Genomic DNA, 25,333 nt, shown 5'->3' with positions numbered 1-25,333 from the left:
TCCAAATTTTCCAGTCAGGCCTTCCCCACTTAAATTTATATGTATCACCAATAGCAAGTGACTCAAAACTGAGCCTTCTGGAAAATTCTTTCTATTCACAAAATCATCCATATGCTTTGTTTCCTGTCTTTGAAAGAATTTTGGAGCCAGCTCAAAGTATTTCCCTGCATTCTGTAGCTTTTAATTTTTCTGAACAGGCTTTCAGTTAATGCTTGTGAAATTCCTTATTAAAATCCATGTAAACACCATCCATTGCACTGCCCTAACCAATCCTCATTGTTACTTCTTCAAGAAATTCAATTGATTTAGTAAGGCATGACCTTCCCTTGGCAGAACCATGCTGCTTATCCCTTATTAAGCCATATCTTTCCAAGGGAAAGTTAAATCTCTCGATTCTCATGGTTTGCTCCCCCACCCCCAATTAAAATAATGAGGCAACATTTGCAAGCATTCAGTCCTTTGGTACCTTGCCTTTGTCAAGTGAAGATTAGAAAATAAACTTCAAGGCAGCTGTTATTTCCTTCCTGGCCTCCTCTAACTACCCAGGGTATGGGTTTTCCTACCCTGGCCCTAATTCATGGTGGGGTGCGAAGGTGTCTGATTGGCTACGTCTTCTGCCCACTTAGATAAATGCCCTTCCTGCCTCCTATCTTACCACCTCAAGGAACGAAAGGTTCCACTCTTTGTGCAAGTTTGATAGTCTTCAGGGCACAATGTAATTGCTGTTTTAAATGAAATTCTGAAATATATCTTTAGTGTAGCAATATTTTGCCAATTAATTTTTAATCACTGAGTTGCCAGGACCCACTAACTCAGCAGTCTCCAGCTCATGGCCTTATTTAACTTCAGGAATTGTGCAACTGGTCATAACTTATATCGTGTTGATTTAAAATTTTAATCAGTATAACTAACAATAGTAATGTGGTTTGGATACTTATCTCAGAGATTTTTTTAAAAACTGCTTGTCTGGTAATTGCCTGCTTTTGCATGTGTGTCTACTACTTGTTTTTGCAACCCATTTAGGATGCTTGCTCAAATTACAAAATTGTATATGGCCGTAAACCAGAGACTCATTTGTACCTTTTTAACTGAAGCTGCTTTCCTGTCATGACCTTTCAGAAGCTTCTGTGAAAATTAGTTCACAGAATTAAGTTAATGGTGTGCTATCTAAAAATTACATTGATTGTTGGTAACCATCTTATTTTACATGTAATCAATGAATTCATACTTAAATTTTTGCACTTTAATGCACTTGTGGTGTGTTACTCTTAATTCATCAGCACAAATTGCTCTCCCCAACAGTGACCTGATATGCAGTCATCATATTATCACAGCTCATAACTCTTTCACCAATTGCTGTCCAAGCTGGAAAGCTTAGAATCTGACTGTTTTGTTGCTTTTTTTACAAGTTGAATGAGTGTTATGTGAAAACATTTGAAGCAAACAACTTTGTTTTGAAAATGCTGATTAATCATGCATTTCCAGAAGGGAGATTTTCTGAAAGCTGTGAAATTGTGGGTTAGGAGTCAGTAGTGTTTAAGAATATATTGAATTAAAATAACAGTACAGTGATAATGTGATTTTATATGTGGACAACTTCAGTGTTAACAGTTAAATACTGATATATGTTCAGGAACGTTTTTAGAATTACAATTGTAAGTTGACCAATCATTTTAATTCTTTGCTCCAATTCCATTCTGATATTGGCGTCCTGTCTCGCGTCAAATTCCAATTCTTATTTCAAGTAGACATCTTATGGCCTTCCATAAGACACAGGAGTGGAAGTAAGGCCATTCGGCCCATCGAGTCCACTCCACCACTCAATCATGGCTGATGGCCATTTCAACTCCACTTACCAGCATTCTCCCCGTAGCCCTTAATTCCTTGTGACATCAAGAATTTATCAATCTCTGCCTTGAAGACATTTAGCGTCCCGGCCTCCACTGCACTCTGCGGTAATGAATTCCACAGGCCTACCACTCTGGCTGAAGAAATGTCGCTGCATTTCTGTTCTGAATTTACCCCCTCTAATTCTAGGGCTATGTCCACGGCTCCCAGTCTCCTCACCTAACGGAAACAATTTCCTAGCATCCACCCTTTCCAAGCCATGTATTATCTTGTAAGATTCTGTTAGATCTCCCCTTAATCTTCTAAACTCCAATGAATACAATCCCAGGATCCTCAGACTTTCCTCGTATGTTAGACCTACCAATCCAGGGATCATTCGTGTGAATCTCCGCTGGACACGCCCCAGTGCCAGTATATCCTTCCTGAGGTGTGGGGACCAAAACTGGACACAGTACTCCAAATGGGGCTTAACCAGAGCTTTATAAAGTCTCAGTAGCACAGTGGTGCTTTTATATTCCAACCCCCTTGAGATAAATGACAACATTGCATTCGCTTTCTTAATCACGGACTCAAGCTGCATGTTTACCTTTAGAGAATCCTCGACTAGCACTCCCAGATCCCTTTGTACTTTGGCTTTATGAATTTTCTCACCGTTTAGAAAGTATTCCATGCTTGTATTCTTTTTTCCAAAGTGCAAGACCTCGCATTCTCTCACATTGAATTCCATCAGCCATTTCCTGGACCACTCTCCCAACTGTCTAGATCCTTCTGCAGCCTTCCCCAATTCCTCAGTCCTACCTGCCTGTCCACCTAACTTCATATCATTGGCAAACTTTGCTAGAATGCCCCCAGTTCCTTTATCCAGATCATTAATACATAACATGAACAGCTGCTGCCCCAACACAGAACCCTGCGGGACACCGCTAGTCACCAGCTGCCATTCCGAAAAAGAACCTTTTATTCCAACTCTGTCTTCTGTCAGACAGCCAATCCTCAATCCATACCAGTAACTCACCTTGAACACCATTGGCCCTCACCTTGCTCAGCAGCCTCCCGTGTGGCACCTTACCAAAGGCCTTTTGTAAGTCTAGATAGACCACATCCATTGGGTTTCCCTGGTCTAACCTACTTGTCACCTCTTCAAAGAATTCCAACGGGTTTGTCAGGCACGACCTCCCCTTACTAAATTCATGTTGACTTGTTCTAATCTCACCCTGCTTTTCCAAGAATTTAGAAACCTCATCTTTAATGATGGATTCCAGAATTTTACCAACAACCGAGGATAGGCTAATTGGCATATAATTTTCCATCTTTTGTCTTGATCCTTTCTTGAACAAGGGCGTTACAACAGTGATCTTCCAATCATCCAGGACTTTCCCTGACTCCAGTGACTTTTGAAAGATCTCAGCCACCTCCCTCAGATCTCTAGGATGTATCCCATCGGGGCCAGGAGATCTATCAATTTTAAGACCTTTTAGCTTTTCTAGCACTTTCTCTTTTGTAATGGCAATCATACTCAACTCAGCCCCCTGACTCCCTTTAATTATTGGGATATTACTCATCTCTTCCACAGTGAAGACTGACGCAAAGTACTTGTTAAGTTCTATTGCTATTTCCTTATCTCCCATCACTAGCCTTCCAGCATCAGTTTGAAGTGGCCCAATGTCTACTTTTGCCTGTCATTTGTTTCTTATGTATTGAAAGAAACTTTTACTATCATTTCTAATATTACTGGCTAGCCTACCTTCATATTTGATCCTCTCCTTCCTTATTTCTCTCTTTGGGAAGGCTACAAAAACAAACAGAGGATAACAATCTTCTGATTTCCTAGTGCTCTTGGCCACTTTATAGGATTTCTTTTTTTTTCTTTAATACATTTCCTGACTTTCTTTGTCAGTCATGGCTGTCTAATCCCTCCCCGGGTAATCTTTCTTTTCTTGGGGATGAACCTCTGTACAGTGTCCTCAATTATACCCACAAACTCCTGCCATTTTTGCTCTACTGTCTTCCCCACTAGGCTCTGCTTCCAGTCTATTTTTGTCAGTTCCTCTCTCATGCCCTCATAATTACCTTTATTTAAGTGTAACACCATTACATCCGATTTTGCCTTCTCTCTTTCAAACTGCAGACTGAACTCTACCATATTATGATCGCTGCTTCCTAAGTGTTCCCTTACTTTAAGATCTTTTATAAAGTCTGGTTCATTACAAAGCACTAGGTCCAGAATAGCCTGCTCCCTTGTGGGCTCCATGACAAGCTGTTCCAAGCCATCCTGTAAGCATTCCATGAATTCCCTTTCTTTGGATCCACTGGCAACATTATTTACCCAGTCCACCTGCATATTGAAGTCTCCCATGATCACGGACCTTGCCTTTCTGACATGCCTTCTCTATTTCCTGGTACATATTGCACCCCTGGTACTGGCCACGGTTAGGAGGTCTGTACATAATGGGAGTTATGGTTTTTTTTGTTCCAGTGTTCCAGGCCCAGCAATGAAATTATTGAACTCAACTACTGCATCCAGTTTTCTGGACACCATTGAACAGGCATTCCCTTTTTCACCTATAGGCAATTTGCTTAATCCATTACCATTTCTATTTGTCCTGCACCAGCATTCCATTTTGTCATTTCTGCCTTCCACTTAATGGACAAGGAGCTCCCATAACCTCTGTTGACTGGAGATTGACTACTTGCTGAAATGGTGTAGGGCAGTTGACGTGACACTTGGAATAGGGAATGAAAAAAAAATTAGCTAGAATACTAGTTCTGGTTCATGTCTAACTGTTGGACAGTGCATTTTTTTTTGCATCAATTGAAAACAAAGTAGGTTTGTTTGCCAAACTTTTCAAACGAAAAGGAGAAACGCGAATTCAAGAATGAGTTGAAACTTCTGGAATTTGCATAAGCAAAATGTCTTCCTTGTTTAGTTTCTGGAGAATTCGCAGCAACCTTGACATTTTCCAAAATGAACTGTGTACCTGCTGAACAAACAGCAAAAGACAAGACGAAGTTGACAATGAATCAATAGTTGTCAGATCTGCCAATTGCTCTGCTGGTTCCGTGTATTCTGAACCTTTCTTTTGGTGCATTTGTTGACATCTATACAACAGTGTTCAAAAACCTGGATTTTAAGAAATGTATGGCCTGATTTCTAGAAATATGGGTTTTTAAAAAAAGATTGATGAAGGTGTTAAATGAAGAATTTTCAGTGTTGCTGTTTGTTCTAAAAATATTTGCCATTGATATTTTCAGATTAGTAGAAGGTTTGTCTGACTAAGTGTTGTAACCAGCAGAGCATAATATGATCCAAGAGTTGGCACTTATGCAATGCTGCAATCTGTTGGCAGATGCATCGCACGTGTGTTGAAAATGTTGACGTTTAAAGCATTTTTGTAAAATATTAAATAATTCCATTATTCCGTTATGATCGGCAAATCTAACCTATAATAGAAGTGCATAATGGAGAAAGTGCATCTTTATATAATGACGAACTAATGCTAATGAAACTTTTTGTGATTTATTGCAGTCATAATCAACGGACTTCATCATTCAGACACCCAGTGACTGGGCAGATTTCACCAGAAAACACTGAGTACATACTGAAAGAACAGTAAGTATTGTGCTGTATTAGCTTGTGCTAGACCTGAAAATCTGGAATGTTATTTTAATGCTGCATTAATTATTATAACTGATTCTTTAATTCCAAAGTGAAGGGAGTACTGTTTGTTTGTTTTTTTTTAATTGGTTCAAATTAAAAATGATCAGCTGTCAAGTCTACATAGTTGGCATGTCTCCCTGTTATGTTTGTTATTTGTGGTCTATTTACAGTTTTGAGCATTATGCTTTGTTTCCAGTGGTTTGTGAACTTAAAGGATTGTTGTCCAGTTGCTGGACAGTGCCTAATAGTTAACAACAGTGTCCCAAGCCTTTCCTAGTCAATCCTTATATACAAGGGTGGTTCCTTTTATTATTCATGATTGATCTTAAGTTTGCTGATCTCAAATGGGGCTGCAGTAAGATGCTGCAACTGATCTCATTCCTTGTGCCTAGGAAGGGGGAGAAAATGCACTTGTACCTATTGACAATTGTAGGAATTCTGGGTAGGGAAGGGATTGGAGTAACCAAACCTCAAAAAAAGTGATCATTTTGGAGAGAGAAAGGGTGGAGTGGTGCCTTGTGGACAGAAGAAAATTGATAAGGACAAGTTTTTTTGTGATTTTATCTTAGCATGTGGGTGGCACAATGGCTCAACAGTTAGCACTGATATCTCACAGCTTTGATTACACCCTTGGGCAACTGTATGTGTGGAGCTTGCATGTTCTTCCCATGGTTTTCCTCCGGGTGTTTCAGTTTCCTCCCACAGTCCAAAGGTGTGCAGGTTAGGTGAATTGGCCATGCTAAATTGCACATTGTGTCCGGGGTGCACAGACTAGGTGGTTGAGCAAGAGTAAATGTGGGGTTACTGGGATAAGGTGGTGGGCAAGATCTGAGTGAGATGCTCTGCAAGGAATTAGTACAGACTTAATAGGCCAAATGCCCTCTTTTTGCACTGTAGAGATTCTATGATTCATGTTTGCTTAGAATGAACTTCCCTGTCTGTTCAATGATATTCATGTGAAGACTTCATTAGAGGCAACAGCTTGAGCTTTACAGTCATGGGAAATTCACGCTTGACATTCATTACACTTGCAGCTCCATCAGACTCTGTGAACTATTAGATGATAACTTATGGTAATTAGGGTTGCACACAAGTGATCTGGGATTTTCTGAATGAGGAAAATAATACTGTGTGTTCAACATTGCATTCCACTATAACAAGCTTTTCGTTAATGCAAATTTGCGACACTGTTTCTAAAGTGTGGATTTTTTAAGTGTGATTTGGGTATAATGCGATTCCAGCCTCATTAATCTAAATAGTACTGCTATGATACCATTTTCTTATAATACTGGATTGCACAAGAACGGAGCTACCATGTTATAGTAGAACTGACTGTACCAAATGTTTCAATGAATCTAAATATAAAAAGTAGCCGGATTTGCATGCGAATGAACCAAGAGAAAAAAGTATATAAATTAAAAATTAATGTACTTTATTTAAAATCTCCAAGAATGAGATGATACATTTGTATTTGGACTTCTGTCTCAATTGCTTGATTGTATTAAGATTTGTAATTTGTCATTATAATTTAGCAAGATAAATTTCCCTTGAATGGTCACATTCACAATTTTTTTTCTCTCTGTTGAATGGATAAGTTGTACAGCTTCATGCCTTACATGTGTGTTAGTGTCAATGTATTTGTAAGTTACTGACTGGTGAATCCTGAGGAAAAACAGGGAAGTTTGGGCAGAATTACACATGGGAAGAAGGTGACATAGTGGGAATGTCACAGGATGAATAAATCCTGAGTATGCACAGGTCAATGCTTTGGGACACAGGTTCAAATACTATCATAGAAATGGAACTTAAATAGCTATTAATTGGTCACCTATGAGGCATCAATGTTGGCATTGCCTGCAGTTCCTACAGCTGAGAAGGGAGTTTAAAAATACAAATGCTTCAAGCTGTTGCTCAATTTAATCCATAGTATTGGTGAATTCAGCCCTTTGTCTCCAACAACTATGATGTAGTTATTCCCCCCATCCCCAAAAAAGAACTTTTTACAGCATTTTCAGTGTGCTTTGGGGCTTCTGATTATATTATCCAGTCAAACTAAAGAAAAGTTGATGGGTGTCGTTATAGAGCTTTATAAAATCTTGAGGGGCATGGATAGGGTAAGTAGACAAGGTCTTTTCCCTGGGGTGTTGGAGTCCAGAGATTTAGGGTGAGAGCGGAAAGATATTAAAAAGACCTAAGGGACAACTACTTCACACAGAGGGTAGTGCACGTGTGGAACGAGCTGCCAGAAGAAGTGAGTGAGGTTGGTAAAATTACAACATTTAAAATATATCTGTTTGGGTGTATGAATAGGAGTGGTTTCGAGGGACATGGGTAAAGTGCTGGCAAATGGATCTAGATCAATTTAGGATATTTGGTCAGCATGGACCAGTTGTACAGAATTGAAACAGTCCATCTCTGTCTCTGACTCCAAAGAGCTTGCGCTTAGACCAGTTCTTTCATGTTCGCCAAAGTATTCTGAAGTGTTTCATTTGCGGATCACTCTTGATGCTAATTTTTTAAAAAATGAGCAAACAGAGCATCCAAACTGTGCACAGCAAATAACTAACAATATGAACATACATTTAATCATCCTCTGTGATGGTTGAGGGAAGCAGATTGGCCAGGATACCACTGCCTTCAAAGATCACATTGTCTATCCACCTTTCCAAATGAAGAGGGTCTAATCAAAAACAGACATTTTTGACAATATTGCACCCTTTCAGTAATGCGCTGAATTGTTAGTTCAGATTATGTACTCTCATTTGACATGACAGTTGGACATGTAACCTGTAAATTTCGATACATTTAGAACTGGATAGGTCCTGGGGATAGGTTCACTTACCTGCTCGAGCTTGTTCCATCCTTCAGCAAGATTGTGGCTGATCTGTAATCTAGATTACCTGCATTTGCTTCCCATCACCCTCTATTTTTTTTGCTTTGGAAAAACATATTAATCTACCATTTCATATTAATGATTTAGCGCCAAAGGCCATTTCTGGAAGAGAGTTTTGAACTTTCCCCATTTTGTGTGCAGTAGTATTTCGTAATTTCACTTGTAGAAGTTTTAACTTTATCTTTTTAGGCCTGCTGATCCTTATTCTTGACTCCCAACCGATGCAAACAGTTCCTATTTCTCCATCAGCTTTTTTTTTAAACATCCTGAAAATATCCATTAATTGCCTCTGCAATCACCTAAAATCTGCAGAGTGCAATTCTATTTTGAGTGATCTCCTTTTAATTTAACTTTGGAGTCCAAGCATCATTCTAATAAATGCACCCTGTGCTCTCCAACTATATCTATTGTATGTTTTGATTTCATGTTCTGAACAAGTATTTCAGATGTGGGATAATTCGCCTTTGTAGACCTGCAAGACTTTTGTTTCCCATTCACCTTTCTGATGATTTTCTGTATCTCTCTGGGACAGTTTAATGACATATGTAAAAAGTCTTTTTGGACTTGGAACCAATGTGGAAGATGCTGATTTATCCTATTTTTCACCATGCATCTATAAATGGTGTCCAAAGTGGCTGATCTTATTCTCTATTCCATCATCTGAGTTGTTAGTGAAGATGATGAGTAGCTGACAGCTTGCTTTATGTAATGAAGGTACTGTCAAAACAGTAATTGATGTTGAAGCCAAGTTAATTAATAATTCAATTACTTGAGTAAAACTGTGCACATAGCAGAAGAAGGCAGAGAAATAATAAAGGATCAAGATGGAGGGAGGAATTGTCTTGATGGAAATTATTTGCATTAGTCAACAACCTTCATGCATTATATGATTGGGTGAAGTACTAATTCACTACAACTAATACTTATGTAGTGCTAATGATAGAAGCACGTGGTAATTGTTATTGACACAAGTCTGTTCTGTATGCTTAGTACTGCTGCTGTTCGATTATCAGAAACCTCTTGTAAAATATATTTGGTGCAGATGTATTTCAGTTTTTGTGAAACCATAGTAACATAGTTTTGTTTCTCCCTTGCATCTTGCTCTCCTCCTCTGTTGATGCTGACGCTTGATGTGGCATTGGATGACCAACTGCATCTTGCCCAAGTGCACGTTCTTCTTGCATGTGAATGTAGAAAATGAGTGTGGGAAATGTATGGCCTTATAGTTTTCCTGATGTCTGTATGTGGACTGGTCACCGCAAGATTTGATCATTACCAGCATTGTAAAAATTACTGTTTGTTTTTTGGATGGTGATACTGAAGTCAGTAGGAATATTTCTGCCAGTGTCTAAGATGAATTAAGATTAGGACTGAAGCTGCGATATCTTTGTTCAATTCAAGCTGGCCCATTAAAGGGTTTAGTTTTTCCAAAATGTTTCATCTGAATTTGTTACAATGTATAAGTTTTGCTTTACTACTTAGTCCACTAAAACCAAGTGTTTTTGAGAAGCTAGTTTTTCACTCAGTGTGATTCATGTATGGAATGAACTGTCAGAGGAAGTGAAAGGGGTGAGTACAATTATAACATTTTAAAAAGGCATTCGGAAAGGTACATGAATAGCAAAGGTTTAGAGGGAAAAGGGGCAAATGCAGGGAAATGGGACTAGTTCAATTTAGGAAACCAGTTTGCAATGGATGAGTTGGACCGCAGGTCTGTTTACGTGCTGTATGACTCTAACTGACAACGAGAGTTCAGTTGACCTATTCAATAAGGATGGAATTGATATGAGCAGCAGCTCATTTTTATTAATTGCTACACAGATCTTTATAATTACTGTTCTGTTTATTTAGAAGTTGTCTTTCAGCCAAGTGTATTCTGACTGTAAACTGCAATGTATAACTATGCTTGCAACTGAATATTGAGACTTGATTTTGAGTATTACTTGCACGGGATCATAGAACAAATGAGTCATTGATCGGTGTTTTTCAAAAACCGAGCAAGATGCAGTGCATGAATGTATACTTTGATATCAGAGGCGAATTAATGCTGGCTTATTAAGAACGTGCAAGAGCTGTACAGGATACAAGTAACACCATTGCCAGCTGGAAAAACTAGATAATCTGTTGAATTCCTCCCTCCACAAAAAAATAACAATTGTCTGAGCCACTGGGATTCAAAACCTATTAATAGATGTCGCACCTTTTATTGTTAACAACATGGAGTGCGCTGCATTGTTTATTTGAAAATAAATACAATTCCAGAAATGTTGAAGGCAAAAAGCAATGCTGGTTATTTGATTTTAGTGAAGCCAATCTTCTGATCTATGGTCATTGCATTCATCTTTTGACAACAGTTAGGTTTCCGGACTGCTTTTGAGCACTCCCTGCAGCTGTTAGTACCTCTAATAGAGCCCCAGAGAATCAACCATGTGCCCTGTTGTATCCCATACATTCAGTTGCTATGGTAGCCACAGATGAAAAATATAAGCACCTGCCTTGCTGTGGTTGAAACTTCCGCAACTGGATGAGGAGAATAATAGAATAATTATTTATGTTATTTTCAGTACCCAAATGGATTATTCACTACGGTAAGTGTAATTAGTTAAGGAACTACTGCATATTGTATTGAGATATTTCTCTACTTAGTTCAGAGAGAGAAAGAATAGGTCCATTTAAGTGCTTTTATTGCACATTAGATATCTGTGCCACCTTTCAGTGTTGCATTGTCACTTTCGTGGAGATTCTTATTTAATGTTAGCAGATATTTGTGGAAATCTAAGCTGTTTATAACAATCTTTTTAAAATGAAAGAATGATGGAAGATTTGCCATCAAATCACGATATGTGTATGTAACATCTTGAATTTTATTCTTCTGATGTCAGTAAGCTGGTAATTGAATGTTTTATTTTTCATTCATAGCTGCAGTGATTTGTGATAGATGATTCTGTTGAACTGAGAACCTTTTGCAGTGATGAATGTGCAATGGTGTTCAGTAGGGAGTTTCAGTATCCTGATGTTTAAGACAGAATTGCATATGACTTGTTGCTTAGTGTTTGAGCTGGTGGTGTCCCCATTGTTGTTCATTCTTGGGTGATAGTGGAGGTGTTGTGTAACAAATCTCGAGGTTATGGCACGAGTCAGGAAGACTGCTTTTTGCCTGTGAGATGCTTGGATGCTCCAACTCCGTCACATCTCTGTCCGTATGAGGAAGCACAGTGGCTCATTGTTTAGTACTGGTGCCTCTCAGTGCCTGGGACCCGCGTTCGATTCCAGTGTTGGATGACTCTGGCTTTGAGGGGTTGCCTGTTCTGCCCGTATCTACCTAGATTTCTGCCATGTGTTCCAATTTCCCCCCTCAGTCGAAAGACATTCAGGAGATGTGGTTTAGCCATGGGACATATGGGATACAAGGATAAGATGGTCTGGTTGGATGGTCTGTGGAGTGTTGATGTGGACTAGATGGGCCAAATGGCCTCTTTCCTTACTGTAGGAGTTCTTTCATTCTATGATTGATTCAGGAGTGGGGTGATTTTTTGTTGGACCTCTTATTTGTGGATGGTCGCAATGGTTTGACCAGTCCAGAGAATAACCAGCATTGCATATCTGGTCTTTTGTTAAAATGATTGATTTATATTAAATTATTGTAGAAGTCACGGGTTATTGGGATTAAGTCGAAATGGCAAGTCGATGTTAGAATCAAATCCGTGAATATCTTCTGGAATACCAGACCAGGCTTGAAGGGCCCAATGGACTACTCCTGTTGCTAACTCATTTGTATCTATGCATTCTGGTGAATTATTGAACCAGTTTTGGCTCCGCTTTACCAAGGCTTTTTGATTTCAGACTCCACTACCCCTGCATGTAATGGTGGAGTAACTAGAATTGCATGGAAATTTGCATCAGTGATGGTCAATACTTTGGAACAGATCTCAGTGAACTGTCCACCTGGAATGTTTTGCTGAAGCCTGAAGACGTTTGCAAAATGTTTAGCCAGCCTTGCCTCTTAGACTGACTTCTTGAGCTCTCTATTTATGAATAAAAAGGTTCATGAAGCCACTTTCTGTTTAGTTGTTTGGTCATCCACCTCTTTTATTCAGTTTGATGATTGTGCTTTTGAGATTTTCTCTCAACCATTGGTTGCCCTGACTGTGGTCTCCTGCTTTTTGAGTTTGTCTGGCTGGCAGCTTCACAAGGTTGGTGCTTCATTGCAATGTACCAGCATATTTTTGCGTGCTATTTATGTTCCATGTTAACCCATATTTGGTACTGGAGGGAATGATATGTCAGGTGTTGGGTTATAGATTGTGGGGGTGTGAAGTATTGCTGTTGGCAATGCGATGCTTTGTTACTGCAGACCTCCCTGTCTGTGTTGATATCTATCAGGTTTCTGCTATCATTTTGGCAATTGTTTGGAGTTTTCATTTGGTGGCCAGCCTGAGACCAAAAAAGGTCTCCCCAGCCGACCCCTCCTTTTACGACAAAAAAGAATCTTGTGCATCCACTGCAAAAAGTAATTGACCTTGTGAATGGGGAAAATCCTCATTCCTGCTTGACCAGTGCAGAATGGGTTCTGAGGCAACCCTGGCAAGCAGTGCACAGTTAATCTGCTGTGACTCACATCCAGGGTAGGTGCACCTCTTCCCTGAATCTTCAAGCCCAAAGGACATTAACTTCTTATGTTGCAATGGTAATGATTCACTGATGATAAAACAACGAAAATGAGCATTTCCCCTTTAACTGCCAAATATTCCCACCTGAAAAAACATAATCAAACTGCCGTAGAGAAGGCTGCAGTTTATGGTAATTGACTGTTAACTGCCAGCTGTTTAGATTTTAAGGCAGCTGAAAATGTGTTGCTGGTTAAAGCACAGCAGGTTAGGCAGCATCCAAAGAACAGGAAATTCGACGTTTCGGGCCAGAGCCATTCCTGATGAAGGGCTCTGGCCCGAAACGTCGAATTTCCTGTTCCTTGGATGCTGCCTAACCTGCTGTGCTTTAACCAGCAACACATTTTCAGCTCTGATCTCCAGCATCTGCAGACTTCATTTTTTACTCGTAGATTTTCAGGCAGACAGGTTAAGTTCAGTTGTTGAGGGCATTGTTCTGAGAAGAACTGCAAAGGCTGTCATTTGTATTGCAGTGAGCTTGAGTATGTTGAGCCTGACTTCATTTGAGGACAGAACAATGAAAAGATCTGATTGAAACTTAAGATCCTGAGCAGGGTTGACAGAACAGATATTTGGAGGCTATTTCTATTTTGTGTCAGAGTTTAGAGCTGAGGACAAAGCTTTAAAAAAAAAGTATGTTTAAAACAGAGATTGTTTTGATAATGGAACATAATTCCAGATTATCTGTGGATATGTCGAATTATAATGTGTCTTTTAAAAGGCCAGCACCCAAAAATGACTCTAATGTAAATTCTGCGCAATATAATTCAACCTGAAAGGCCTGTAGTGGATTATCCTGAGCCATTAAGGAGACCCTGAAATGTCATGTGATGAGTATTGTAAAAGATTCAAAGAGAAAGACTTCAAGGAGAGAGGCATTGCAAACTGAATTGTTACTTCCTGTGAACTATTTCAGATCGTGAATATGCTGGGAGAAAAGAGCAATTTGGGCAAAACGCAAGTTTTGTGTTACCCCTTTCAAGAATACACAACCTGGCCGGGGGGGGGTTAAAAGCTCATTTCAGTCCTGGACTGTATGTGATACTGGACGAAACAGTGTGCTGTCAGCGTTACAAATGAGGAAATCCCTAGTCATCGCTGCACTGCAGATAAAATAAAGCAAGTCTTTATGTCTTGTGTAAAAGCCAGAAAGTAAGCACAACTGCAGGTGCAAGAAACTGAACATCAGCCTTTTCAGCTGACCTGCAAAGCCTGGCATCTCGATCAACTGCTTGCTGCTAATATCACTGCTTCAGGTACCATGTCAATGTAATAGCCATAGCATCCATTGTATTCTCTTTGTGGAATTCTGAAACTGATCTGGTTAATGTTTTGTAACTTTTATCATTTCTGGACCCTCCTTTCATTTCTAATGTATGTGGGTGTTGCGTTACTTTTTGTCCTTTCATTCAACAGCTAACAAACTCGGTTTTTAGTGAGCTCCAAGAAAGCCGCGCTAAGTTGGCTTCTTTTCAGAGACAAACTCATTTGGTCTAAGCAAAAGACATCCATAAGGGAAGGGATTATTTTTAAATTAGCCTTGTTGTGGACAAATTGATGGGTCATGAATTCAAAAAAAGGGAACTCGTTCACCCAGGAGCTGAACAATTTGGATTAGCCTGCCTGGAATTGTAATTAATTGGGAAACTTGGCCCAGGAATTGTCCCAAGATGAGGGGAAATGTCTTCTGGGAGGGGAGTTCTCGAAATAATTATTGAATATATTTGCAGCTGAGCTCGATGGATTTTAATGTGCAAGAGCATTCGGGTTATGGGCGCAGGCTAGTGTCCATTGCTCCCGATGTGGTCTCCTCTACACTGGGAGACAGGATGCCAACTTGCAGAACATTTCAGGGAACATCTCTGGGAGACACTCACTAAACAACCTGACCGCCCGGTGGCCAGACATTTTAATTCCCGCCCCCTTCCACACTGCCAAGGACTGCAAGTTCTGGACCATCTCCACCACCCAACCTTCACCATCTGGTGCCTGGAAGAAGAACGCCTCAACTTCCATCTTGGGACACTTCAAGCACGTAGGATCAATGTGGGTTTCACCAGTTTCTGCATTTCCCCTCCCCCAACATTATCCCAGGTCCACCTTTCCAACTCTGCACTGCCCTCTTGAACTGTCCTACCTGTCCATCTTACTTCCCTCTATTCTCTCCACTCTTCTCTCTGACCTTCACCCCCACTTTCAACTACCTATCACATTCCTAGCTCCCTTTTCTCTCTTTCTTTCTCTCTTTCTTTCTTTCTTTCTCTCTCTCTCTCTCTCTCTCTCTCTCTCTCTCTCTCTCTCTCGCCCTCACCCTCTCGCCCTCGCCCTCGCCCTCGCCCTCTCCTCGCCGTCCCCAAAACAACCAAGCCCCAACCCCTCCCATTTACCCCTCAGCCCCCTTGGGCCATAAGCCTCATTTCTGATGAAGGACTTATGCTCAAAACAACAATTCTCCAGCTCCTTGGATGCTTCCTGACCAACTGTGCTTTTCCAGCACACTATTTGACTCTGATCTCTAGCATCTGTAGTCCTCACATTCTTGCAGACAAGAAACTGAAGTTCAAGCATCAAACAGTTCAGATGCAACCTTATGAATGGTAGATCATGCTCAATGAGCTGATTAGCCTATTCTAATTGCTATTTCTTAGGATTTTGTTTTTCTTATATCCTGCTTTTTTCTCTTTCAAGTTCAATTGTAATACTCTTCAAGCTAAGAATTGAACAGTGAGGACGAATTGAGATTCTTAACTTGTAGCTTGAGTTCTTTGTCAGAACCATTAAGCTTTCATGCTGAATTTTGGAGGGAGTTTAGTGCATGACTGAATATATAAAAGATGGTTGGTGGGAAGTTTACATTACATGAGCAGATTGACTATTGTCAGTTCTGTTTTAGTTCCTATGTGTGTAGATCATCCTTCATTGGAAGATTGAATGATCGTATGTGCTCATGCTTGTAGTTCTTACCACACAAATCTTTTGGTTAATAACTGGTTGATATAGCTGTGCTATTGTCACCTCCTATTTATCTTCAAATTTGGCTCATGTGAAGAACTATGTGTAATTTTGTCACTAACTGGCATGCTCATGTAGATAGGTGATGGGCAAAGCAAAAGGAAAATATCCCTCCTTTTGAGTTCTAGCGTGAGGGGGCATAGATTTAAATTGAGAGGTGATAGATATAGGACAGATGTCAGAGGTAGTTTCTTTACTCAGAGTGTAGTAGGCCTGTGGAAAGCACTGCCTGCAACAGTAGTAGACTCACCAACTTGAGGGACATTTAAATGGTCATTGGATAAATATCTGGATGAAAATGGAATCGTGTAGGACAGATAGGTTTCAGATTGGTTCTGCAGGTCGGCGCCAATTTGAGGGCTGAAGGGCCTGTACTGTGCTGTAGTGTTCTATGTTATATAAGGGCGGCACAGTGTCTCAGTGGTTAGCACAGTTGCCTCTTAGTGCCAGGCACCCAAGTTCAATTCGAGTCTTGGGCAACTATCTGTGTGGAGTTTGTACATTCTGCATGTGTCTATGTGGGTTTCCTCTGGGTACTCCCTTTTCCTCCCACAATGCAAAGATGTGTAGCTTAAGTGAATTAGCCATGCTAAATTGCCCATAGCATTCAGGGATATGTAGGTTATGTGCATTACTCAGGGGTAAATATAGGGTTGCAGAATGGGTCTGGGTGGATGGGTCAGTGTGGACTTGTTGGACCGAAGAGCCTGTTTTCACATTGTTGGATTCTAATTCTTAACAACAATCCAGATTTGTTCAATATGTCATATCAGTTGGATTCCAATTCTAATTCTTTGCTGTATTGTGTGGAAAGTTCATTCTTCTCTGTCCGATTTAGGAGTACTTGCTGCAGCTTGTGGGTGTCTGACACAGATTAAGATTTCGTTCATTACAGCTAACATCCTTTAAATTAGTAAAGCATTTACCCAAACACTCAGAAGTTAATAAACTTGACTATATTATTTCAAGTTACCTTTTATTGCAGTTTGGTACTGATTTTGTAGTAGTTATTGGAGCTGTTTGCTGTATAGAAAAATCTGCTGTCACGTTCGGTCTGCAATGACACAACTGTATTTTGAAAGGCCTTATGTCGAATCTCTAGATTCTCATTTCAAGAATCTTATTTCCTGAAATGAAATCTGACTTAAGAACATGGAGAAAAGCCAATAAAAAGTGTACCTCCTTCTAACTTTATAAGGTGTAGGGATACTTTTATTCCTAGTTTATGATTAATCACAAACAATGTTTGATGCGAGTGAGAACTTTGAGTGAAGAAAAGAACAGTACTGTCCTGTTACCAACCAAGTTTTCAGAATGTCATTTTAGATTGTCCAGTGAGTTTTTAATGCCAGTTCTCTTGTTTAATTCTTATCAGCTAAATTCCAGTCAGCCAACACAGCAACGCAGAATAACGAGTGAGGGTTAGGGAAGAGTAATGAACAATGTTAACATAAGCATGCAGCATGATAAAAATGATTGTCCTGTGTGCCACCTCTTATTGAGAAATTTCTTTTTGGAAGTCAAAAGTGAGAAGGAGGAAGTAAAATAGATGTGGAATTGGATGAATGTAATCTTCTCTTCCACTCTGCTCTGAAGTTCTTGCTTTGGACATCTTAGAATTTCTACAGTATGGAAATGGACCCTTCAGCCCAACAAGTCCACACCACCCCTCAGAGTCTACCACCCAAACCCCCTCCCTTTCTCTATTACACTACATTGACCCCTGACTAATGTGCCTAACCTACACATCCCTGAACAGTATGAGCAATTTAGCATGGCCAATTCACCTGGCCTGCACATCTTTGGATTGTGGGAGGAAACCGGAGCACCTGGAAGAAACCCATGCATTCTCCACATGTCTGCTTGCGTGGAATTTGCGCAATCACCTGAGGCTGGAATCGAACCTGGGTCCCTGGTGCTGTGAGGCAACAGTGCTAGCCACTGTGCCACCCCCATTTATTGATCATCTGTACTTGCTGGCCAGAAGATCATGGTGAGCTGCTGTAGTACGTAGGGTGTGGAAACACCCATTGTGCTTTTGAGAAGGAAGTTTCATATTTTGACCTAGTGATGATGATGGAATAGCAATATTGTTCCAAGCCAGAATGATGTGTATGTTCAATTGTTGAGGAGGGAGTGGGGCAAGGGAAGAATTGTGGCCAAGCAAAGCTGATGAAAAGGAAGGGCTTCTCCAAAACGAAGCAACCTCAACCATTCACAGACTTGTTTTTTGGTAGCAGTCAGACCTCCAGAGGCCATGTTCAGCCATGCCCACCAAAGGGCGCGAGTATTCAAAGGGTTCCTACATTGGTCAGAAATAAGCTGAAGCTGTGTGGCAGCTCCTGCTATCCTGGAGACTATAATCTCAAAGTATGAGGATATGATCTTAGGAAGCCTTGCTCTGTTCTCTTCTCCCTTTTTATGTTTGTGTCAGTTTCCTTAATGCATCGAATAGTCATTCAGCCACTATTAGCTGTGGTAGTGAATTCTGTATTCTTGCCACTCACTTCCTTGGAGTAAAGACATTTCTTCTGTATTCCCTGTTCACTTTAACAGTAGCTATCTTCTGTTGATGACCTTTAGATTAGCTCATCACCCAAGAGAAAATAATCTTTTCATATGTGCTGCATGAAAATCTTTTAATAATCTTTTAAGGCCCTCTGTCAGGTCACTGCCTAGCCTTTTAAAGTGGGTAATTTTGGATAGGTCCATTTCACTGAAACATCTGTAAACCTGCTTAGGAAACCAATAAGACTGATTGACTGTTGAAGTAAGAATTAAAGCCATTAATTATTTCTCTACTGATAAACTTCTAGAATTTTAGTCATTTTCCAATAAGGCTTGTGTAAAATTTCTCTGCATGCAAAACTGTAAATTTTATCATGTGCTCATGTTCAATTGATTAGATCTTGCTTTAAAATTATGCAGGATGTAATTTTATGGAAATACAGCATCATACACAATTTGTGGTCTCATAAACAATCGATTAGTTGAAATTAATATTCTGGATTTAGCTTTTGCATGCTCTTAATGTTCAATATTTTTCAAAATCATTTTTCATACACTTAAAGCAAAGCTGAATTTCCATATTTCTCTGGTAGTTTCTCATCACTCTGAACTTTTGATGCTCAAAACTGAATGTTCAGCCTGGATTTGGGGAGCTAACACTTGAATTGTTTTCAAGTCCAGAGCCTGCGTCAGGTTGGTCAGCAGTTAGGACCCTACAACCAGTTTGCCTAGCACAACGCTTGCTTGCTACGCAGTGAAACAGTGGAGCAGCTGATATCTCCAAATTTCACGGCCGACAGGCCTTCTAGGAAGCACTATGATTTTCATACACCTCCCTTTGTAAATTGAATGGATGGAGTGTAGATCAGGGCATGTTCCTTGCGTTTGTAGGAATAAAAGCACCAAGAAAGGTGAAGAGGCATGATGGGTGCATCAGTAGAAAGCAACAATCAGTTGATTATAGGTCCAGTGCAGAAAGCGATTTGATCAACTGATGAGGTCAAGTAGAGTGAGTGGCAGGTGACCCACATATTGCAAATCTCCAATTTTACATCGCCCAGCATGTTCATGAGCTGAGCAGACTGGATGAGCATGCTCACTGTGGTCAGATCGAGGGTCAGGGATGTGACAGAGATGTTAGTAGCCCTGACAAATAGGACATGATTAACTGTGGGGGCTTCTTTGAGAAATGGAACATCCTATTTGGATGTCATCCTGGAAAGGTTAGGGAGGGCAGCCTACTTTCGACCTTCCTCCCTTTTTCCTGAAGGCAGTGTCGTCTGCAGGTAGTGGTGAACTCCAACTTTTGCGTCTCTCTCTCTCTGTCTCGCATTTGCTGCGCGCGTGCGCGCGCAAACACACCCACTGCTTCTTCAACATTTTCTTCAATTGTATTCATTTTTTTATTGGTTTATTTCTCTGGCTTACTTTCAGGAATCATTTTACAGTTTTGTTTTATATGAAAGGCTATTTTAATTCATTGACTCCCCTCTAAGGTCATGTCAGATTTTTACATTATTGTTTTCATCCTCCTCATTCCATCCAGAGGCAGAAGGGAGAGAGTATCTTTCCTGAATGTATTTTTTACATTAAAAATTGATATGAGAAAATACGGAGATATTAGTTCAAGTTAATCAGGGAAAGACATGCTAGATGACATCATTTTAAATGGATTTGAAAGATCACCAATATTGACTTTTGAATATTTGAGGTGATAAATATTTGGATGACATAGAACAAAAACATTTTGCATTGTTCAAAATGCAGCTAGACTCTAAGATAGATATCTTTAGAGAAAGAAAAGTTGATCCTCCTCCTTAATATTTTTCTTGTTATATTTCCTGGTAACAGTTCTTTCAGTTTCTCGCTTGTGTGCAAAAATGTTTGACTTCAATCTGACACTTCCTATAGTTGCACCAGATGACAGGTCAGAACATGTGCAAGTGGAGTTTTCTATCTATAATACTATCTAGGGAAGCATTCCAGGATCTCAACACTTTAACTTCATTAATAATTTAACAGAAGGCTTGTTTAGCTCCAAGATTTTATTTTTTGTTTTTCTATAGCTATCTTGTGCAGTTGTTGGTTTGTGCAGTGAATTCAAGATTGATTGTGAGCTTTGAAGCAATTCCAGTTTCAATGGCATCGACTTTTCTGGATCTGCAGAATCGAGATTGGCACTTAAAATCTGTCTAAATGAGATAATGGTGCCCCAGAGTTTTGTAATCCTGGAATAAAGTAGACTGGGAAACAGTTTAGATTCTCCCACACAACAGGAGAATGGGGTGAAGACTGTATATGAAATGATGCTTTGGAGAAAACTGTAAGAGAATGTTCTGAGGTGGATCATATAAACTGATGCCCAGTTCTGATATTGCTGAAATGTTGAAGCTGTTTGTGTGATTCTTTAATGCAAATTTAATGTCTTATTTCTCAGTAGCATCCACTTTGCTTGGTTTATTTTTATCAGCCACGTATAAGTTTAATGTTTTATTCTGGTGCGATAGGTTTGATAATGTGAATAGGTGCTAAAATGTTTGCATATATATTCCACAAACCTGAATCTGCTCAATGCTATTTGGTTTCTGATGATTTTAGTAGTATAGGGGAAATGTCAATATTCACTTCAACCAAATGGGAGACGTGGAAATAATTGTGTTCTTCCTTCCAATTTAGACCAAATACTCAAATGTCCAGACAACAAACAGACCAAAGGCCGCAAAGTATGATCAGCGAGACCTCAACAGCAGTAACTGTATCCACGGTAGATCCTGGTCCCGGCTCAAAGGTGAGTTTGAGCTGCTCTTTCCATATATTTTCATTTTGTACACAAAACTAACTGTCCATTGGCTTTTCTGTAATTTTCAGTAACATTACTAATTTTTGTAGCAAGTAGTTCAATCAGCAGTATTACAATATCTACGCAATAATCCTTACTGAAATGTGGATGGCAGCTGGATCTGCTATGATCTCCATGCATCTACGTGAACATTTTAGAAATATTTGGGCCAGTGGTTTTATTTTCCTCTCCAAGGGACCAGTTTCAAGTATTTACACAATACCAGTAACCTGTTGCCGTAATTTCTGAAAAAAACTTATCGATCTTCCAGAGAGAGCCGCATCTGTATGGTGTACATATACAGCCCTAGCACTAACGTGTTATCAAGGCTGTGTTATGGACCAGACCAAATCTCCTGCAAACATATCAGAGATAGCTCAGACTCCAACTTTCATCTTATTCAAAAGCAAATATAAGGTGCTGTGTTCCAAATGTAATTTGTTTGGTAATGCTACTCAATTTTAATCAAAACACACACTTTATTCTGACCAATTAAAATATAAATAAAAGAAAATTGGTCTAATTTTCACTGTATTGTAAAATTTAACAGAATAGGTTTAACGACTAAACAGCAGCTATTCCATAAACGCACCCTTAACAAAGACAAATTTAGTAAAATACATTGCATGTGAGACAATGTTTCTCCAGTCCTGGAGGAAAGAACATCCAGAGAAAATTCCCTGAAAATTTGCAGAGAGAGAACCCCCAGCTTTTTACTGTAGCAGGGCAAGATGTATGGCAGTTTCTAAATTCTAAGAACAACTGAAAGCTAAACTAAAACTTTGCTTCTGTGGGAACCTGGCTCCACCCATTCGTGCTGCTTTGTTCCAACTAAAAAGCATGCAAACCTTCTCCAGCTGTTTATTGGCTTCAAAGAGACAGGTCACCCACGTACAGCTCAAAACCTCACTTTGGGGAAAAAAAAGGACAAAATACACCTTCTTAAATCTGCATTATCATCGTAGCTGAGAGAAATGTTGTCATAACCAATAGAAATCTGACCTTACGGACTCAGTATAGATTTTCTACAGTTGGGTGACACCAATTGTTCAGTTAAATAATGGCTGTAAAGGGGCTGATGTTACGTTTTACTGATGTTGGTGTATCTGAGAGTGGAGACAAACAGTTCTACTCTAGCTTTTGAAGAGAGCAGATATATTTACACCAGCTTCCTAAAGTCCATGTTATATTATGTCACACAATCAGCCTGTCAGTTTGTCTTTGAGATGCTCATGATATCATCACGAAGGGGAAAAAGGACTCTTATTTAATCTTGATTCAGATCAGTTGAAACATGACATGATACTTTTTTTAAAAAATGCTTCTCTGTGGCATAATACCTAAATGTTAGCCTTGATACTCTTGTACCAGAGGAATATAATGTTTGCAAATAAAGTTAATGGGTATAAATTTCAGTTGGATTCTTCAGTGCTGTGATATCCATTCCCAGTTTGTTATTCTCCATCATATGAATAGGAAGGGTTTGGATGGATATGGGCCAGGTGCTGACAGGTGGGACTAGATTAGGTTGGGATATCTGGTCGGCATGGACAGGTTGGACCAAAGGGTCTGTTTCCATGCTGTACATCTCTCTGACTATGACTCTTGTCTTTTTTAAAGAAACATTTGCATCATAAGACAATCCCTTTGTTCAAAATGCCTCAATTTTTCATTTGAAAAAGTGTCCACTCAAAATACCAGTGGTGAAGTGTCAAATGCCAGTTTACTGAAGCAAGACTCCTTTCTAAGATGCAAAGTATCTGGTCTACAAATTTAGTGCAAGAATCCCAAAACCTCATGACATTCTGGACACCTTTTGGGCAGTACTTTTTTGCCTGTGGTTATCATTTGGATTATTAGTGAAGAAACGTTCTGACGGTGCATATGTCCCTTGAAGTATTTGTAAAACTGATGCTAATGCAATCTTGGGTAAGGTAAATGACAAGGATTTATATTTAATTGTACAAGTGCTGGGTCAGTGTCAGCCAGATACCTTCCTTTTGGATCCATTTACACCACCCATGTAGTCTGTACTAATTCAGGTGACAGGTTAAAGAGGTTCCGTGATGAAACATCAGCTTGTTCAGCATCCTCACATCAGAGTTCCCAACTCGGTGAGCAAAGTATCTCTGCTGAAGACTTGCTCAAGAGAAAGGTCATGACCGTGTGGCAAGGTGACTACTCATAGTTTTTAGATTCTTTGAATGGTCAGAATCTTTACTACTGCAATACCATGACTCCAGGAAAGAGGCAGTTTGCCACGTGTCATCTGCACAAGCCTACTTATCCAATGTAGAATGTGTGATGTTACTTCTGGCATTTGGCATCCTACAGTTTTTCACATACTTATCTGGCAAAATATTGTTGTTGAAAAAGATCATAAATCATTAAAACTGAAATTCACCAGATGGATACTGAGTGCACCACCACGTTTGTAGCAACAGTTTGCCAAGATTCAAGAAAATGATAATATGAGATACAAGTCAGATATCAAAATTATTATGTCAAGTGCAATACAATGTTGAAGATATTCTTAAGGTTGATCTATTACACTTTGGCAACAATTTACATTGGTTCATGCCATCGGCAGCTACCCCAAAATGAGTAACTACAAAAGTTCAAAAGATCATCATCCAGGATTGTACCCAAGAAGGTTTGTTTATTTGGCCATGTATTGGTAAATTGTGTTTGTCTCTGCTAGTCATTTTTCAAGGCCAATTAAGTCCTCATCCCAAACATTTTTGTCAAGATATCAATACTATATTACACAGCATTATTTTGTTAGACCCAGGTGGATTACTGGATACATTTTATAGGAAGGATGTGATTAAGAGAGAGTGCAGAATTAGTTTACAAGAATTGGCTCACGGATGAGAAACGTTATTCACTGAAGATGTTGGGACTCGTTTCCTTGGAGAGGAGAAAGGAATGGAGACATTTTGATTGATAATTTCAAAATTGTGAGGGGACTGGGCAGTGTTGATGGAGAGAAATTGTTTCCTCTGCTAAAAAGGATTGAAAACAAGAGGATATTAGTGAGGAATGTACAATATTAGGTTATTCTGTGAGTCATGAATACATGTGATGCTAAAAAAGCAAGGTTTTTGTATTGCATTGCTGGGTTTCCATATAATGCTAATTGTAAGGGTGTATGACTCGTACTTAGAAATGTGAATGACTTTGTCCAGGAACTAATTGTCAAACCATTCTAAGATTAAACATTTTTCTTCTAAGTTGATGGGATTTGCAAAAAGTGTGCAATCAAAACATAAATACAGAATGACTGAATTAGCACACTCGAACAAGGATGCAAGTTAGATGTTAGGAACCAGCAAAGGTTTCTAAAATATGCAGCCAGTGTAATCATACACCATATTACTGATCATGGTCCTCAGCTGCAAAAGAACACAAGGCAGCTTGGAGCAATTTAGGGCATGCTAATGGTGAGCTGAGTATTATAAAGAACATAATGATATTGGATGACTACAAACATCAAGATGACCACTTTGTCAAAACAGTGCAACAGAAAATAATGCCTACTTCTCCAGATGGTTATGATAGTGCCAGATCAGGACAATTCTTGAATCATACAACACATTGTATTGAATTTTGAAATGTTTTTTCTGTAAACAATTTTGCTGGATTGTTGAACCAAGCTTATGTACAATGATTTCTCGGTTTTTCTGGCTCGGCCAGCATTTATTGCTCATCTTCAGTTACACAAAGGGCAGTTGAGATGACCCTCATTACTGCGGGGCTAGAGTCACAGTAGGCCAGGCCAGACCAGATAAAAATAGCTTTCCTGAAAAGGCACTGGTGAACCAAATGGGATTTTGTTACAAGTTTACTGTTGAGCTGCTTTTAATTTTATTCCAAACTTTCTATTGAATTCATGTTTTGCTATCCAC

At 39.5% G+C, this 25,333-nt stretch overlaps 1 protein-coding gene across 4 annotated transcripts in view; it reads left to right on the top strand.

Annotated features, from left to right (window-relative positions):
- Nucleotides 1-25,333, top strand: part of LOC132824443 (pleckstrin homology domain-containing family A member 7-like) — a 459,010-nt gene that overhangs the window by 276,997 nt on the left and 156,680 nt on the right. For all 4 annotated transcript variants that reach the window (XM_060838944.1, XM_060838943.1, XM_060838946.1 and 1 more), the window contains exons 4-5: nt 5,375-5,458; nt 21,263-21,374. In XM_060838944.1, the coding sequence (XP_060694927.1) occupies nt 5,375-5,458; nt 21,263-21,374 (196 nt within the window). The remainder of the gene's footprint in view (nt 1-5,374; nt 5,459-21,262; nt 21,375-25,333) is intronic.

Source organism: Hemiscyllium ocellatum, chromosome 18 (assembly GCF_020745735.1).
Source record: "Hemiscyllium ocellatum isolate sHemOce1 chromosome 18, sHemOce1.pat.X.cur, whole genome shotgun sequence".
In the NCBI taxonomy this organism is placed as follows: Eukaryota; Metazoa; Chordata; class Chondrichthyes; order Orectolobiformes; family Hemiscylliidae; genus Hemiscyllium; species Hemiscyllium ocellatum.
The sequence above is the reverse complement of the archived record's forward strand: the minus strand, read 5'-3'. Positions and strand labels throughout refer to the sequence as shown.